We start from the raw sequence: 16,191 nt of genomic DNA on the forward strand, positions 1-16,191 counted from the left end.
GCTTCTACAAAGAATTATTCATTCCAGTGACATTATGCGGCCTTTCATCATCATACACTCATTAGAGTGTACTTTCTTTTATACATACAGCAAGTATAGTGCAGACTGAGGTTAAGTTTAACCCATTCTGACCTGAGATCAGATTCATATGAGGTTTCCACTGGACACACACTGGTCTGATGAACCCATTCTGACCTGAGATCAGATTCTAAAAATGTCAGCGTTCTTCGATTTTTCAAAAAATAGCAGACCTACAAGCTCGTAGCGCGCCACTCGGTGGCGCGCTATGAGCTTGTAGATCTGCTATTTTTCAATAGCTAAAGCATAACATGATGCTAACACCAAAATGGGTGCCCGTTCAGAATGGGTTAACACGTTGACGGCATAACCCGCGCTCCACGGATTGTTTAATTACCTTTGGAGCTGAAGTATTTGCGCCTTTGATCTGTGAAAAAACACTAGTAAACACTCCCAGCGTTTGTTATTGAGCCGACAAAAAAAAAGCCACTTCCTTGATCCGGGTCACAGACAGACAAAGAGCAAAGTGAGCCAAGATTGTCTCCACCAGGCCCAACAACAACACAAAGCCTCAAATCATGAAAGCAGCGTGCAATTTACGTGAAACTTTTTCACAGACTTTCCTACTATAGGCTGAGGAATATATCCCACCCTTTTCACATTGGCCTGTTATAGCGCCACCAACAGGTGGATTTTTGCAAACACACATTTTTGGAACAAAATGCCTCAAATCATCCAATTGCCATCCAAGGCGTAAGAAGAAATGGCACAGCTTTTCACATTAACCTATTATAGCGCCACCAGGAGGCCACAACCTGCCCTGCCCTGGTGGAGACCTGCGGGCACTTTATCTAGTTCACATTGTATTTGACTCCGTTTTTCAACGTATATATTTTTTTAAATATTTAACTCATAATGGAAGTGAAAGGCATGAAAAGCACAACCAAATGTGGAGTGCAATGTCAGGTTACATAGTTGACATACTGGACACCCGGGCCTAGTCCAGATGCATAATAATGTATCAGCTGCTGTCTGCCACTGTACCCAATATATGTCTCTGTGCTTATGTCAGTGATTATGACAGTGATTTGCGGCTGACGTAACCAGAGTCTATTACACATGTCTATGCCCCCTGCAACTCTGGGAAGTGTACTATGGCCTCTTTACCACGCTATAAAGGTGGTCATGAAGCCATGCGTTTGCCATGACGTCATCATGCTCGGGACATGGGAGGGGCTTCGGTCAGTACACGGGTCCATCCGTCATCGACATGTGACGGGTTCACAAGCAGAGGCAGGAGAGAGAGGGCTTCTGGGTAGGAGTGATGGGAGACAGGTTGACCTGAGAGGGGACGGAGCACCCCAGAGGGGAGGAGAGAGAGAGAGAGAGAGAGAGAGGAGGATATTTGGGGGATGAAGGCAGGCAGGGGAGGTGTATTTCACTGACCTGTCTGCAGAAGTCAGTGGAAAAAGTATTCATTTTTGCTTAAGTAAAAAGTATCAAAACCTTATGGTAGAAATGGTCTGTTACGTAAGTACAAGTTCGGTATTGAAAACAAAAAAAGTATGTTTAACACTTTAATTATAATCGATATCTTCAAAGTAACTACAAATAACTGTCATGAACAACATGTGTTGCATTGCGGCGCGTTGTGAGCTTTTGATTGATTGATTGATTGAAATATGTATGCAGAATTACAGTACATTTCCAGCACAACTCAATACAAAGACTGTTAACTGTGAGTGGACGACCCAATAAAGCATTACACTTGTGTACAAGAGGGTCCACCATGTTCAATTCATCAAAACATTTAGAGACGTACAAAAAGACACTTCTATATAGTCAAAGAACAGAACAGGAATTCATCATAAAGGAGGTAAAAAGGGGAAAGAAACATATACAGTGAGGGGAAAAAGGGGTGGATCATCAAACGTAGAGCTCTGGGGTACCCCTGTCGGTCTATGTATATTCAGGAGTTAAAAAGAAAGCACACACAACAGGCACATGTTTTCTTACACATTCTGTTATGAAGGTTATACCAATAACATGACCGCCGCGAGTGTTGAGTGATTCCCGTAAAACCTGCCCTGCGTTTGATTCATATCTAGATCACGTACATTTAGACTGTGTTATTAGGTGAACCCGGCTTGTTTACATTAACACTAGGTTTAGCCAATGCGCCACTCTGTTTTGCAAATATCACTTCAGTGGGAGTTATATCATGTCTGTTGTCTATGTTCTTGTACTTTATGCTATATGGACTCACTACTACATACATGAATTTACGTGCACTAACTGTACCTCCAGTAGGCAGAAGGAGCGAGTGCATTCTCAGTGGCAATCAGACCGCCGGAGTTAGGGGCGGCTCCTGCCGGGGACGGTGGGACACTCCAACGCTGCTCCGCAGCAGTGCCGGTCTGTTCGGCGGCCGGCGAGACATGCGTTGCCGGTTAAAAACCACCCGTGTGTTCCCTGTGAGTTTAGGCTTAGGGTTTGGGTGTCAGCGTCGCCGGTTAAAACTCCTGACATGCGCTGCCGGTGGCTTCCCAGTGAGGTTAGGGTTTGGGTTTGGGTTTGGGTGATGGACTGATGCCGCCGAGAAACACTGCCGCGGATGTTGTCGGCAATTGGCTGCAACTCCGCGCCATCAGCCGCTGACAGAAAATGCACTCACTCTCCCTCCCAGTAGGTGTTTAGGTGTAAAAAAAGTTATTTTTTTTCATTAAAACCTTCCAAGCCGGAACACAATCGATGCTCTGAAAATGCACGGACCACCCATCCATTCGACCACTTTGACACGGCGCGCGTCGAGTGAAATGAACACCAAGTGTGCTTTGTTGCTGGTTATGGTTATCATTATCATTATCATTCCAGTTGCAAAAGACACTTCTGACACGCTTATACGATCAGGAGACGTTCAGGTCTCGTCCGCAGCAAAACAACACAAGCATTGCGAAACATAACATATGGCGCCACTGAGATTCACTCGGCCGGGTCATAAATTCAGAGCTTGGAGTTGTCTGATGTGCACTTTAGAATGCTATACCTGGGAGGCCTATTGCTAAGCAGTAAGCACACTGCCATTCATCTTCTTGCGATGACACAGCCACAGACGTGCAGATGAAGAATTTCATTTAAAAACCAGATTTCCAGTATTTTAGGGAGGGGGGGGGGGGGGGGGGGGGGGGGGAGGTGTGACTCATATACTCACAAAAAGGGGCCTGTATGTAATTTCAGCTCTTGAAAGACTTAGATGCTGATAACAGACTGAATCCCCAGTATTACAGAACTATGTTGAACAAAACGCTTATGCCGTAGAAACGAGCTATTAATATACACACAATCTGCTGTACAAGCTTTGCAATGTCCCTAAAATATTAATGAGGACAATAGATCAAGACCAATGTCCCATGTGCGCCGCCATTCATCTTCATTTATACACTTCTGAGAAACGGCAGATTGCAATTATTTAATTGGCCTTGTGAGAAAAAAAAAAAGTCATTAGGGGACGGAACCGCTACTTGAAAGTCCCTCTTTAAAGACACGATAAGGTTTATCGATAAAGCAGTTTCTGGATTATGTCACAACACGGTGAACAACCCCCAGATCAAAACGATGCCGGCCGGGCCGATTGAGCTAACAACCAGTCGGACATTGAAAATCCCCACCAGTCTTGTTTTGGGACGATGATGAAAGCATTCTTCTGGCGATCCCTCAAACAAGTCGTATCCAATGGTGGCATGAGCTAAAACAGCACGGGATTATTGCATCCTTTGTGTCCCGTCATGTTGTTTGGGAATGGGCAAAGCCTGATTTATACTTCGTCGCACGACAGCCGAAATAGAAGATCTACACAATTACAAGCTTTGCAACGTGTTAACGGGAGCACATGAAAAGAATATTACAGCGACAAATATGCTTGGAAAGGCATTTGAGATTTGCGTTTTTCCAAATGTACCCTGACCTTAAAATATGGTAATGCAATGTCATTGAAGGAATGTCCTACTGTACAGGCCAGGGTACTTTCAATCTTCTACCCACAGATGTATTTGCATAGATTGTGTCACTGTTGAAATAAGGAACAGGAGTGATTTGGAGACGTGGGGGATTACAGCTTGGCAACAATGCGGACAGCTCGCTCCCTTTCACAATACGAACGCTGAACAAATTATAGAGACGTGCAAACATTTCTGTTTCTCGCGCCGTTTTTACATGATTAGATAAGGCTTGTCACCGTTTTGTAACGCAGGCCTTATTATACGGTATATAACAAATGATTAATGAGTTGTTCCTCCTCCTCATCTGCATATACAATCCTATTTGGGTGATGCTATATTTGGAACATTTTGGGAAACAAACAAACAGCGCAGTGACTTAAAATGGTCCTGCGGTTTGAAATGCTGCCCCTCTATGAGGCATGGCAAAATGCCACGGGGCAATGGGGGGCATGCAGGGTGACTAACCGTGAGGGCAACTACCCAGCAGGGTGACTACCGTGAGGGCAACTACCCCGGCCGGCAAGACACGTCTTCCACACCAAAACCATTGTTTTCCTACGGTTTGGCATGCTTGGTTGGTGTGCACTTTGATAAGCAGGAGCACCATGTGATTTACATTACCACTTCACGTTGGTACATTTTGGCATGTTTAGAACAACTAGTATTCATCACAGTATCACGGTAAACATACATGAGACTCTTGTTGAAAATATAGTGTGCTCGAGGAACACATCTTACCTCATGGGCATGTGTCTCATGTTAGACTGACACCACTCTAAACGTGGACACCCGTGTTATTCAATGAGGTGCCGCCCACTAACCAATAAATGTCATTACTGATGGAGCACGTGGAACCCACTAAACTCTGTTACATTCTCCCCTGCTGAATTCCACTTGCCCACATAAACAAAAATCCGACCAGAGGTGAAAAAGATAAACAAACAGGGACCAGGAACATACAGTGACTCCAACATCAATGCCATGTACAAAGAAATATATTTTGAGCATCCCATACGGTACAGTCACAAAGCTCAGTCCAAAGACCATCCTTCACAAGAATCGGTGTCAAAAGAGGATTGCGAAACCCCCTTATCTCACATAGGAATAACATGCCTGTGAATGACATGTGATTTACACATGTGACTACTAGTGTTTAAAGGGGCTGGGGCGATATGACTTCAAATCAATGCCATGATTATTTCACACTTACAGCTCGATTACGGTTAATGAATGAAGACAGAAAAGTGAGGACGCGAATTGGGATGTGGCCAGAATGAGATGATGATGTATGATGATAAGAGCGACGCCCCTCACTTCACCTATGTGTGCCAGACGTGCCAAAGCCTTGCTTTACAGCACACACACAGAGACGATCTCTGCATGGCTGTTCTGTTGTTGAATATGAACGCACACACACACACACACACACACACACACACACACACACACACACACACACACACAGAGACGATCTGCATGGCTGTTCTGTTGTTGAATATGAACGCGCACACACACACACACACACACACACACAGAGACGATCTGCATGGCTGTTCTGTTGTTGAATATGAACGCACCCCATGTCTCTCTCTCTGCTCCTCAGGAAACCTGTCCAAGACCTGCACTGGAGACGGCTGGCCGCAGTTGAACCCGTTCTCCTACGTGTTCGACTGTGGCTACAACCCTAACAGCACTGATGACGTCGAGGCGGCCGCGGTACGTACTCCATATACCACTTTTGGCCCCTTTTGGTCCCTTTTGGCATATAGAAAGTATGCGCGTGACGTCACATCATGTACCTGGAAGTTTTGCGGGAACGCTCACTGAGTGTCAATAAACTACTTTCTGGCCTTGTTGACAGCCCATTCATCCAAACAGAAAAGTCCTGTCTGATTGCATTAAACAATGTTAAACTCACCAACATTGCAGCTGTACGAAAAGCGAAAAGCTCCTCTTTTTATCTGCAAAGTTTTTGTTTCATAAAAATCCACCATAGAAACGTTATGAGCTACACTTTCTGTCAAGAAATGCCCTGCATTTGATGTGTCAGAGTTTGGAAGTGCTTGTTTTCAATAACACAACATTTTGCTGCCTCCTGCATTATGTGACATTTAGAAACGGTTGAGTGATTTCCAACGAGCGCTTCCAGACTCCAACACTCCATCCATGCTGCTCAATGTTTTGCCACTCAGTCTAGATGAGGGGGGGCGTGTCCTGATGGGAAAATCATGCATGTGAATACTCTCTATAGTTTATTGTTAACAAATTCAAAGTTTTCTTTCAGTAATTTCTTGAAAAAGCAAAGAGATTCTAGTAGCATAGTAAACTATTTTCACTAGTTTGTGTCTCAGGGAGAGATAAAATGTCTCTTTTGGGTCGCAGGCTAAAAAGTCGGGATGCAGTGGCCACTATAGCAAGCATAACGTATTTGACCCCTTCGTATAAAAACAAATCTATGAACTGTGACTTGACCTGTAGTAAAATGCACTTTATGTATGTTAACAGTGTCACTGTGTAACTAACAAACTAACAAACAAACAATACAAATACAAATCTAACTTTTTGATTTTCTATCTATTTAGCATTTAATATTCATTTTACTTGCTAAATATCATATTAACACATTTTAACACCTTTTTAAATTAAACTTCTTCTGAATCCAATGCCATTATGGTACCAAGCATGTACCTCCTAGTTTTTGAGGCATCGCCATTTTTGTATCATACTATATTTACCGTAGTTGTTAGTCACAAGGGGTTACACTGAAACACTAGTGGAGACGGGTTTCTATGAACGGATATTGAAAACAATTTAAGAGTTTAATGACCAGACCAATACACTTCTAGGGAAAATAAATGTTATAAATGTAACTCCATGACCAAGTTAGTTTCTATTCGGTTTTCTTTGTATGGATGCATTCAGGGGCGATTCACACTATGGTCCCGGGTCCACATGATCACTCGGCAGATGGTAGTAGTGTGAATGATGCGTTCTGTTCCCGGGAGCGGATCGCCCAACCGTCCCCGGGACCGCATGGGGGGGGGGGGGCGTGTCTCTGGACCGTTGAAGTGTATTCGGATACGGATCGTTGCAATGTGAATGCATGTGTGTGCCTAAAGAAGGAAGTTTTTTTTAGAATGTGACATAATCTCTAGTCGACGAGCGTGTAACACTAGCGCATTTCTCAACGCCGCCCGTCTCCTGTTGAATCTGCATATATGTGCAGTACGCGCTGATCTTATTCTGTGGACTACATGTGGCTCTTGGGCGTGGCATATTCTCCAAAGTAAAACGAATAATAATAATAATGCTAAAGTACACTGGAGCACAGAACTGACTGACACAGTGAATAGCAGGCTGACAGTGAGTGAAGTAACGGCAAAGAGGCGATGCAATGCAGTGTGTCTGGATTTATCGGAGACAATGTCGCAGAGTTGATGGTCAGTGTCCGTGGGCGCCAGCCATCAAGCACAGCGCCACCTGGAGGATCAAAGTGTGTTATGCAAGTGTACCCGCCCGGGTGCGCTGTTGAATCTCAGACGATGTGAATCATGGCCAAACGGTTGGAATGAAACGGACACAGTGTGAATCCCCTATCAGATAAACTAAAGACCTCTTGCACTATTTCCTGTGTCTCGCCCTCAACCATGATTTATGTTTATGCACACCAGCGTTGCACGCCGCAAATAAAATATCTACAACCTAAGAACATGTTGAGTTTGTAGTAAAATGAAGTATAACAAACCTTACGAGACTTGACAAGTTGTCCAGACTTACATCCATCTGATTCATTCATTCATTCACCCTTTATTTATTTTCTCGGAAATACATTGAGGATAAAACGAGTTCATATATTGTGAAAAAACAAGCAAAGGAAAAAAAAAAAAATGAAAACAATAATGAGATCTTAATTAAAGCAATGACAGTTTAGAGAACAACAAGATTAGCGAGCACGTTTCTAAATTGCCCCAGCGAGAACATGTAGTTCCTTTTTTAAGTGCATTGTGATTGATTCCAGGTAAAGGGAAGCACTGTGTTTGATGAACGGAAGTATTTGTGATGAAATATATGACATTGATTCATTTAACCCATTCTGAACGGGAACCCCATTTTGGTGTTGGCATCATGTTATGCTTTAGCTATTGAAAAATAGCAGATCTACAAGCTCATAGCGCGCCACCGAGTGGCGCGCTACGAGCTTGTAGGTCTGCTATTTTTTGAAAAATCGAAGAACGACTGACATTTTTTAGAATCTGATCTCGGGTCAGAATGGGTTTAATCAGACCAGTGTGTGTCCAGTGGAAACCTCGTATGAATCTGATCTCAGGTCAGAATGGGTTAACAGAGCTTCATCATAAATGTTCGTGTACCAATGATGGTCTCGTCTCAATGGAGAGAGAGAGAGAGGGCCCACCAACTTTAGTGCAGAAAGTGCAATAGTGTATTATTATATGGGTCACCTGTGATGAACCGTAGAGCAGATGGTAGATGGCATCTCTGGGCTTAAGGGCGGTAGCAGCAGCATGTCTATATACTGTATGTTATCCCATAGTCTGTAAGACTGAAAGTAGGACAAAGCAAAGGGGAAACGAGATATTTTTTTATTTAGAAGTAGGTGCGCTACAAGCTTGTAGGTCTGCTATTTTTTTTTTTATCGAAGAACCACTGACCTAGAAACATAGCTTTTTCAGAAAACTGTCAGGATGTAGAAGACATTTTTAGAATCTGATCTCAGGTCAAGTGTCACACTTCCAAGGAAGCCCAGCCCATATTATATGGACTTACAGGACACTTTTACTTACATTTTATACTTAAAACAATGACAATAAACCGACATGACAGTTCGCAGACACTGATCAACTCAATGCTAAACTAAGTAAAACACCCAGACTTCTTACATGGCAAGCTCTGAGCGCAGTGCAGTGCGCTCAGTGGAGTGGGCGGGGTCTATGGGCTGGAAACCAGGCTAACCTGCACCTGCATTTCACAAGATCAAAGATGTCTGTAATCAAACATCTGGCAAAATCCACACAGTAATATTCATACCTGTCAAAACAGGACCCTTCCTCCTCCTCTGCCGCTATCGCGCACAGCACACACACACACACACACACACACACACACACACACACACACACACACACACACACGCACACACACTGTACTAACCTGGTGATTGCTCATTCATTAAACTTTTCAGGGGGAGTTCTACGGTGCGATCAAAGTGGGATACACCATCGGCCACAGCGTCTCTCTCACCTCTCTGGCCGTCGCCATCATCATACTGTGTACATTTAGGTGAGTAGTGGACCAATCAGAACGACGCCCGTACCGTAACGTATGCTTTCCCACTCAGCGATATGCCTGTCTACTCTGTGGACCAATCAGAACGACGATGCCTATACAGTAATGTATGCTTTCCCACTCAGCGATATGCCTGAGAATAGCCCATCTATGTTCATCAAACTCTGCATTAACCCATTCTGACCGGGAACCCATGTTGGTGTCAGCATCATGTTATGCTTTAGCTATTGAAAAATCGCAGATCTACAAGCTCATAGCGCGCCACCGAGTGGCGCGCTACGAGCTTGTAGGTCTGCTATTTTTGAAAAATCGAAGAACGACTGACATTTTTTTAAATCTGATCTCAGGTCAGAATGGGTTGATCAGACCAGTGTGTGTCCAGTGGAAACCTCGTAATGAATCTGATCTCAGGTCAGAATGGGTTAACCACGTTAGACTCTTTGAAGACACACAGCAACCTGTCTTTTATTCAACGCCGATTATTATATATCTTATCTTATTTATTATTGCATTTGTTTTCATGTCTCTGATGCATGATTTGGGATCTCTCTCTCTCTCTATTCTCTCTTTCTCTCTCTATTCTCTCTCTATTCTCTCTTTCTCTCTCTCTCTCTCTCTCTCTCTCTCGCGTGCACGCTAAAACATAATGAGCCGAGTTGATGCGTAAACGTGACTCGTGGAAAATTATATCAATTCACACAATGCTCACGCACCTCCGGCTCTGTCTCTCTCGGTGTCTCTCTCTCTCTCTCTCTCTCTCCCACACTTAACCCATTCTGACCTGAGATCAGATTCATACGAGGTTTCCACTGGACACACACTGGTCTGATTAACCCATTCTGACCCGAGATCAGATTCTGAAAAATGTCAGTCGTTCTTCGATTTTTCAAAAATAGCAGACCTACAAGCTCGTAGCGCGCCACTCGGTGGCGCGCTATGAGCTTGTAGATCTGCTATTTTTCAATAGCTAAAGCATAACATGATGCTGAACACCAAAACGGGTTCCCGGTCGGAATTGGTTAAAAAAACAAAAACAAGCGAGAAGGAATACCAAACGACTCACATGGCTGATTAGCCTCCATCCATCCATTAATTTATTCACACACAATTCCAAAATCTCCTCTTATATCAGAGATGAGCTGATTCCTTTTGTTCCCTTTGTTCCTTGTTTCGACAAGTTGACAACTAGTTTATATTGCACGCGTGCACGAGAGAGAGAGAGAGAGAGAGCAGTTTTAAGGATGCACGTTATTTATTTTGATTCTGGAAACAGCCAGCCAATTGGAGACAGTCTGGACTCTAGGTCTGCTATTTTTGAAAAATCTTGAAAATGTGTTGAAAATTGGGAACATATATTCTTTCAGAGTGAAAGTTTTTAACTCAAATCTTTGCTTCTGGGGGAGTCCCTGGAACAGCATATTTTCAGATGGGGGGTCGGCGGCCAATTACATGGAGTCCTTGACATGAAATATTGAGGTATTTCAGAAAACTGTCAGGATTTCAGCATTTTTTAAATTTCGACGTCAGGCCTAAAGGTTAAACTGTCATGGGGATACAGGCAATGAAAATGAAGTATGTTATAAAGGGAATTGCTTCTGATCCATTACTTTACCTCCTGTTACAGAGAGCACGAGCAGCCATAAAAATGCTCAAGAGCCAGCATGCGTGCATCCTCTCTAAGCGTGCGCTCGTGTGTGTGCGCGCGCGTGTGTGTGTGTGTGTGTGTGTGTGGAGGTCCTGATTCTGGAGGTGGGCTGTGTCTTTGATTTGTACATGGACCAGGCATTCCAAGATAAATATTCTAAGTATCAACCATTACTTGGAAGCATAACAAACTTGGGGTATCGCTGTAGATTTGCCATACTGATATTCGGAAGCCTGGGCCATGTGCATAAACTGACCATGAGTGGCCTAAGAATAGCTGGCATGACAAAAAGCGAAGCCAAACAACTTGCCAAATACTGTTCTGTCTCGTCTGTTATAGGCAGTTTGTCTGTGTGGAGAAGGAGGTGCCATGTGTATCCTTAAGTGAACATGAACTGTCAACCCCGTTATATTTCTTTTGTGGATTCAAATAAAGAAATCGAAATGTGCACCAATCCTCGCCAATCCTCACTAACCCATGTCTGTGGGAAACTGGGGATATGGGCAGAGAGAGTGAGTGAGTGTGTGGTTGTGAGAGTGAGACAAGGTTACCTTTTCTGTATTGCATTCAAAAGATCAGACGTTATCTATAACTGAATTCATGGCACGCACGACTGTGTGTGTGTGTGTGTGTGTGTGTGTGTGTGCGAGCGAGCGTGTCTCTGTGCATGTAGACACCAATACGTGTCCCTGCATGACGTGTGTGTGTGTGTGCGTGTGCGCGTGCATGCGTGCGGGTAAACAGTGAGTGAAGTGTTTATTTCACAGGGTCAGGCAGTACAGTGAGGTTAGGCATACTTCTGGACTGAGGGGTGGTCTTCGCTCTGCTCTCACAGGATGTGCAGAGCATCGGATCGGCCCTGTTTATGTGCAGTTTGCAGAACTCAACTTTTCAGGCAGCTGGTTGTTATACCGTGTGTCATCACATCACACCCATTCTGCCATGATATGATTATTACTCGTCTAATGGGGCTTATACAATTCTCCCCAATCACATGAGGACATCACTGGCAATATTAAACTAAGGCATTTGTTTGAGAACACTCGGAACGCGGTGGAACTCATTTCGCAATGGCTACAGTTTGTTGCCTCTGTACTCACCGCGTGGTCACATACGGAATACGCTCATGCACTTGTTTTATGTCCAGCCTTACGGAGTGTCCAAAGCTGTTACTATTCAGGAAAGGGATAAAATAACCACTGTTTCATTGCATCCACGCTCTTGTTAATACTTGGTTCAATAGCCTATAGAAATTGGCCTGAGTGAGGCCTGGTGGGTGGGTATCAGTGGTCGGTGTGGTCATGCAGGTGTGAGGGCCGCTGAACCTACCAGTTTATAAACCTATACAGACGCACTTAACCATTCAATTAGCAAACAAACGAGTTTTGCTGCTTTTGTGTGACGAAATAGGGCATTCATTCATGGAGCAACAAGGTTTCTGCCCGACACCGGCGATATGTACCTTTTCAAATATAATGTTTAAAAGCTTAAAATGCTCTCCACACTTTAACATCGATCCTGTATTATTCTCTCATAGGAAGTTGCACTGTACGAGGAACTACATCCACATGAATCTGTTTGTGTCGTTCATCCTGAAAGCCATCGCCGTGTTCATCAAGGACGTGGTTCTGTACGAGGTCGGTGAAACCGAGAACTTCTGCAACTCCTCCGTGAGTATACTCCTTCACAATGTCTCCATTTAGTCCAGGGTGTTAGAGCGGCTTCGGAATAACAACGCACATGCATTCCGTATTCTGAAGGTTCAGGTCATTTATTGGATAACGGCTCGACTTTCGTTGGTATAATACAATGTACTATGCTGTGTGGTTGAAATGTTTGTCCCTGCCGCTCTGGTTTCTGGCTCACCTGCAGTCAAGTCAATTCAATTCAAAGGGCTTTATTGGCATGAGAAAACATACGTTTACATTGCCAAAGCAGAAGGAACAATACAACAATACAGCAATACAATCAAAACGAAAATGATGTACATTTGAAGGTCAGAATCTTCAATAGATCCATTTCTATGTACCAAGATCACTCGATGCAGGTATAGTGCAGGAATATACACAATGGTTAGTCTTAAGGGTGGTTGTGTTCCATTTGATATCCACAGTCACCCGCCTCATCACAGAGTGACACTCATAAGTCAACGTCCAACGTCCTCACATTACCATAACAATCAGAAGATCATCGTATAAATAATAACAGCAATAGCAAGCAAAGTAACTCAACATTTCATAATATCATTTATCAGGCATCATATCTCAGGCATAATTCATAGATTATAATCATAAATTATAGAGCAAGTCTACAAATGGCTTCAACAGAGGGCTTTATTTACACAGTCTATTGGTTTTCTTTTTGGTGCTCCTTTTCAAACTTTCAGCGTTGCAGATCGTGTTATGCATAATTTATTAGCCTGCGGGCAGCATTCCTTTTGGGGGTTTATGATTTTATTAACCTCGTCTCACCAGGTCGGCTTTCCACCTCGGAGGAAAGCCTGGTCTGTGTGATCCGGTTCGGGAGCGGATGATATCGTGTCGTCACGTTGTAGTCCTTGTTTTGTAGTCCTTGTTTTGTAGTCATTGTTTTGTAGTCATTGTTTTGTAGTCATTGTTTTGTAGTCGTCAGGCCGGAACCCTCAATCTGGAACTTCCTTTCTCCAAACCGATTTTTCCCAATAAAAGCCGCAGGCTAGCGAGAGAACGAGGCACGCTTTTATTGTTATTATTTTATTGTTTGAGGGAAAGGAAGTTCCACATGGATGGTTCTGGCGTGATGACTACAAAACAATGACTACAACATGACGTAACGATATCACCCTGATGACTACAAAACAATGACTACAACATGACGTAACAATATCATCCTGATGACTACAAAACAATGACTACAACATGACGTAACGATATCATCCTGATGACTACAAAACAATGACTACAACATGACGTAACGATATCATACTGATGACTACAAAACAATGACTACAACATGACGTAACGATATCATACTGATGACTACAAAACAATGACTACAACATGACGTAACGATATCATCCTGATGACTACAAAACAATGACTACAACATGACGTAACGATATCATCCTGATGACTACAAAACAATGACTACAACATGACGTAACGATATCATACTGATGACTACAAAACAATGACTACAACATGACGTAACGATATCGTCCTGATGACTACAAAACAATGACTACAACATGACGTAACGATATCATCCTGATGACTACAAAACAATGACTACAACATGACGTAACGATATCATCCTGATGACTACAAAACAATGACGACAACATGACGTAACGATATCATCCTGATGACTACAAAACAATGACTACAACATGACGTAACGATATCATCCTGATGACTACAAAACAATGACTACAACATGACGTAACGATATCATCCTGATGACTACAAAACAATGACTACAACATGACGTAACGATATCACCCGGGCCCGACCGGATCACACAGCAATTTGGTAACACAGACCAGGCTTTCCTCCGAGGTGGAAAGCCTGGTGACATAAGGTTAATAATTCATACTCTATCGGCTGTCGCACAACAGTGCTGCGTGCCGAAACTATCAAATTGCCTCTTCAACATGGTACACACGCCACGACACTTAACGAAAGACAAAGTATAAACCAGGCTTTATAAGTCTCATTTATGAGCTGCGGCCAAACTCTATCCCCTGAGTTGTTGCACAAGCTTTCTTTCCTCGTGGCGTCTCTGTATCGTTACTCAACCATGCAGCGCTGTTAGTTTTAAATGCTTTGTCTTAGGAGTTTGCTTAAGCAGTGATCATTCAGGAACTCCTGGGTGTAGCAGTGTTTGTCGAGGCTTTAAGCTCCTCTGACCAGTGTGTTTTCCAACCAGACTCTGTTCAACCAGGAAGTCTGGAGAGAGAGTTTACGTTTACTGTTTGTGTGTTTGCATGCTTTAGTTTAGCCTGAGTGAGGAGGACTGAAAAAAAAATGAAGGGCTTTCTCAATCACCACAGCACCACAGTAGCGAAACTACAGTCTGAAGGACAATATTAATACAGAATAAACTACTGTAGAAAATATAACATTTCTAATAATCTTTTAATTTACCTTCATATTTTTTAAACACTTTATATGACACGGGAAGGTTTTGAACCCATTCTGGGCGGGAACCCCTTTTGGTGTTTCAAGCATTATGTTATAGTTCAGCTATTGAAAAATAGCAGATCTACAAGCTCATAGCGCGGTCACCGAGTGGCGTGCTACGAGCTTGTAGCTATTTTTGAATATATAATCTTTCGGAGCGAACGTTTATTAAAATGGGTTAATGTTCTGCAAGTGATGCTCATTATCATGTCCTCCAGGGACACACATTAGTCCAAAACACAGCTGCTAGTGCTCTAAAGAAGCGCTCCAGACAAACATGAGGTGGTAGAAAGACAGATTATGTACTTGTTCTACATTAACTCCAGGACCAATATCAAATCAAATCAAACTTTATTTATAGAGCACGTTTTAAAACAACCAAGGTTGACCAAAGTGCTGTACAACAGTGGCAAAACAGAGAACAGGCAGAATATAATATATATGAGAAAACACAATAAAAATAAATGACAAAAATATAAGCATGAAAGCATAAAATGGACTCGGGAGGAGATTAAAAGCCAGGGTGAAAAGATGAGTCTTAAGGTGAGACTTAAAAACATTAATGGATGGATGGGGGCAGAACGAATGTTGAAGGGGCAAAGCTCTTCCAGAGCCTGGGAGCTGCAGCCACGCAAAAGAGCGTAGCGCCCCCTAGTGCTTTTATTGATTATGCAGCCCTCTAGCAGTACCTGATCCGCGGAGCGCAGAGCTCTAGCCGCGGGGGTGTAGGGTTTTATTATGAGATTGGAGAGGTATTCAGGGGGCCAGCCCATTTAAACATTTAAAAGTAAATAAAAGGACTTTAAAAAATAAATTCTAAAAGAAACCCGGGGAGCCAGTGAAGGGAGGCCAGCACGGGGGTTATGTGTTCTCTCCATGATGATCCGGACTGATCGTACACCTAACTGGTACTGATGATCATTTTCACATTCACAACGTTTGAATCCTTTATTATATCGATCCAAGTTGGATGGATATCCAACGCATATGCGGGGAGGAATCCTCGTCAGTGAATCCTCGCTATGAGTCTGGCCGCGCCAGGCTACATTTCTACAGCTTTCAGAGA

At 43.2% G+C, this 16,191-nt stretch overlaps 1 protein-coding gene across 1 annotated transcript in view; it reads left to right on the top strand.

Annotated features, from left to right (window-relative positions):
- Positions 1-16,191, top strand: part of LOC308324902 (vasoactive intestinal polypeptide receptor-like) — a gene marked incomplete at its 3' end in the record, with an annotated part of 40,153 nt that overhangs the window by 7,072 nt on the left and 16,890 nt on the right. The window contains exons 4-6 of the mRNA XM_080777247.1: positions 5,620-5,732; positions 9,217-9,314; positions 12,503-12,635. Coding sequence (XP_080633373.1) covers positions 5,620-5,732; positions 9,217-9,314; positions 12,503-12,635 — 344 coding nt within the window. The remainder of the gene's footprint in view (positions 1-5,619; positions 5,733-9,216; positions 9,315-12,502; positions 12,636-16,191) is intronic.

This window comes from Protomyctophum bolini (genome assembly GCF_963924005.1).
Source record: "Protomyctophum bolini genome assembly, chromosome: 12".
Classification (NCBI taxonomy): Eukaryota; Metazoa; Chordata; class Actinopteri; order Myctophiformes; family Myctophidae; genus Protomyctophum; species Protomyctophum bolini.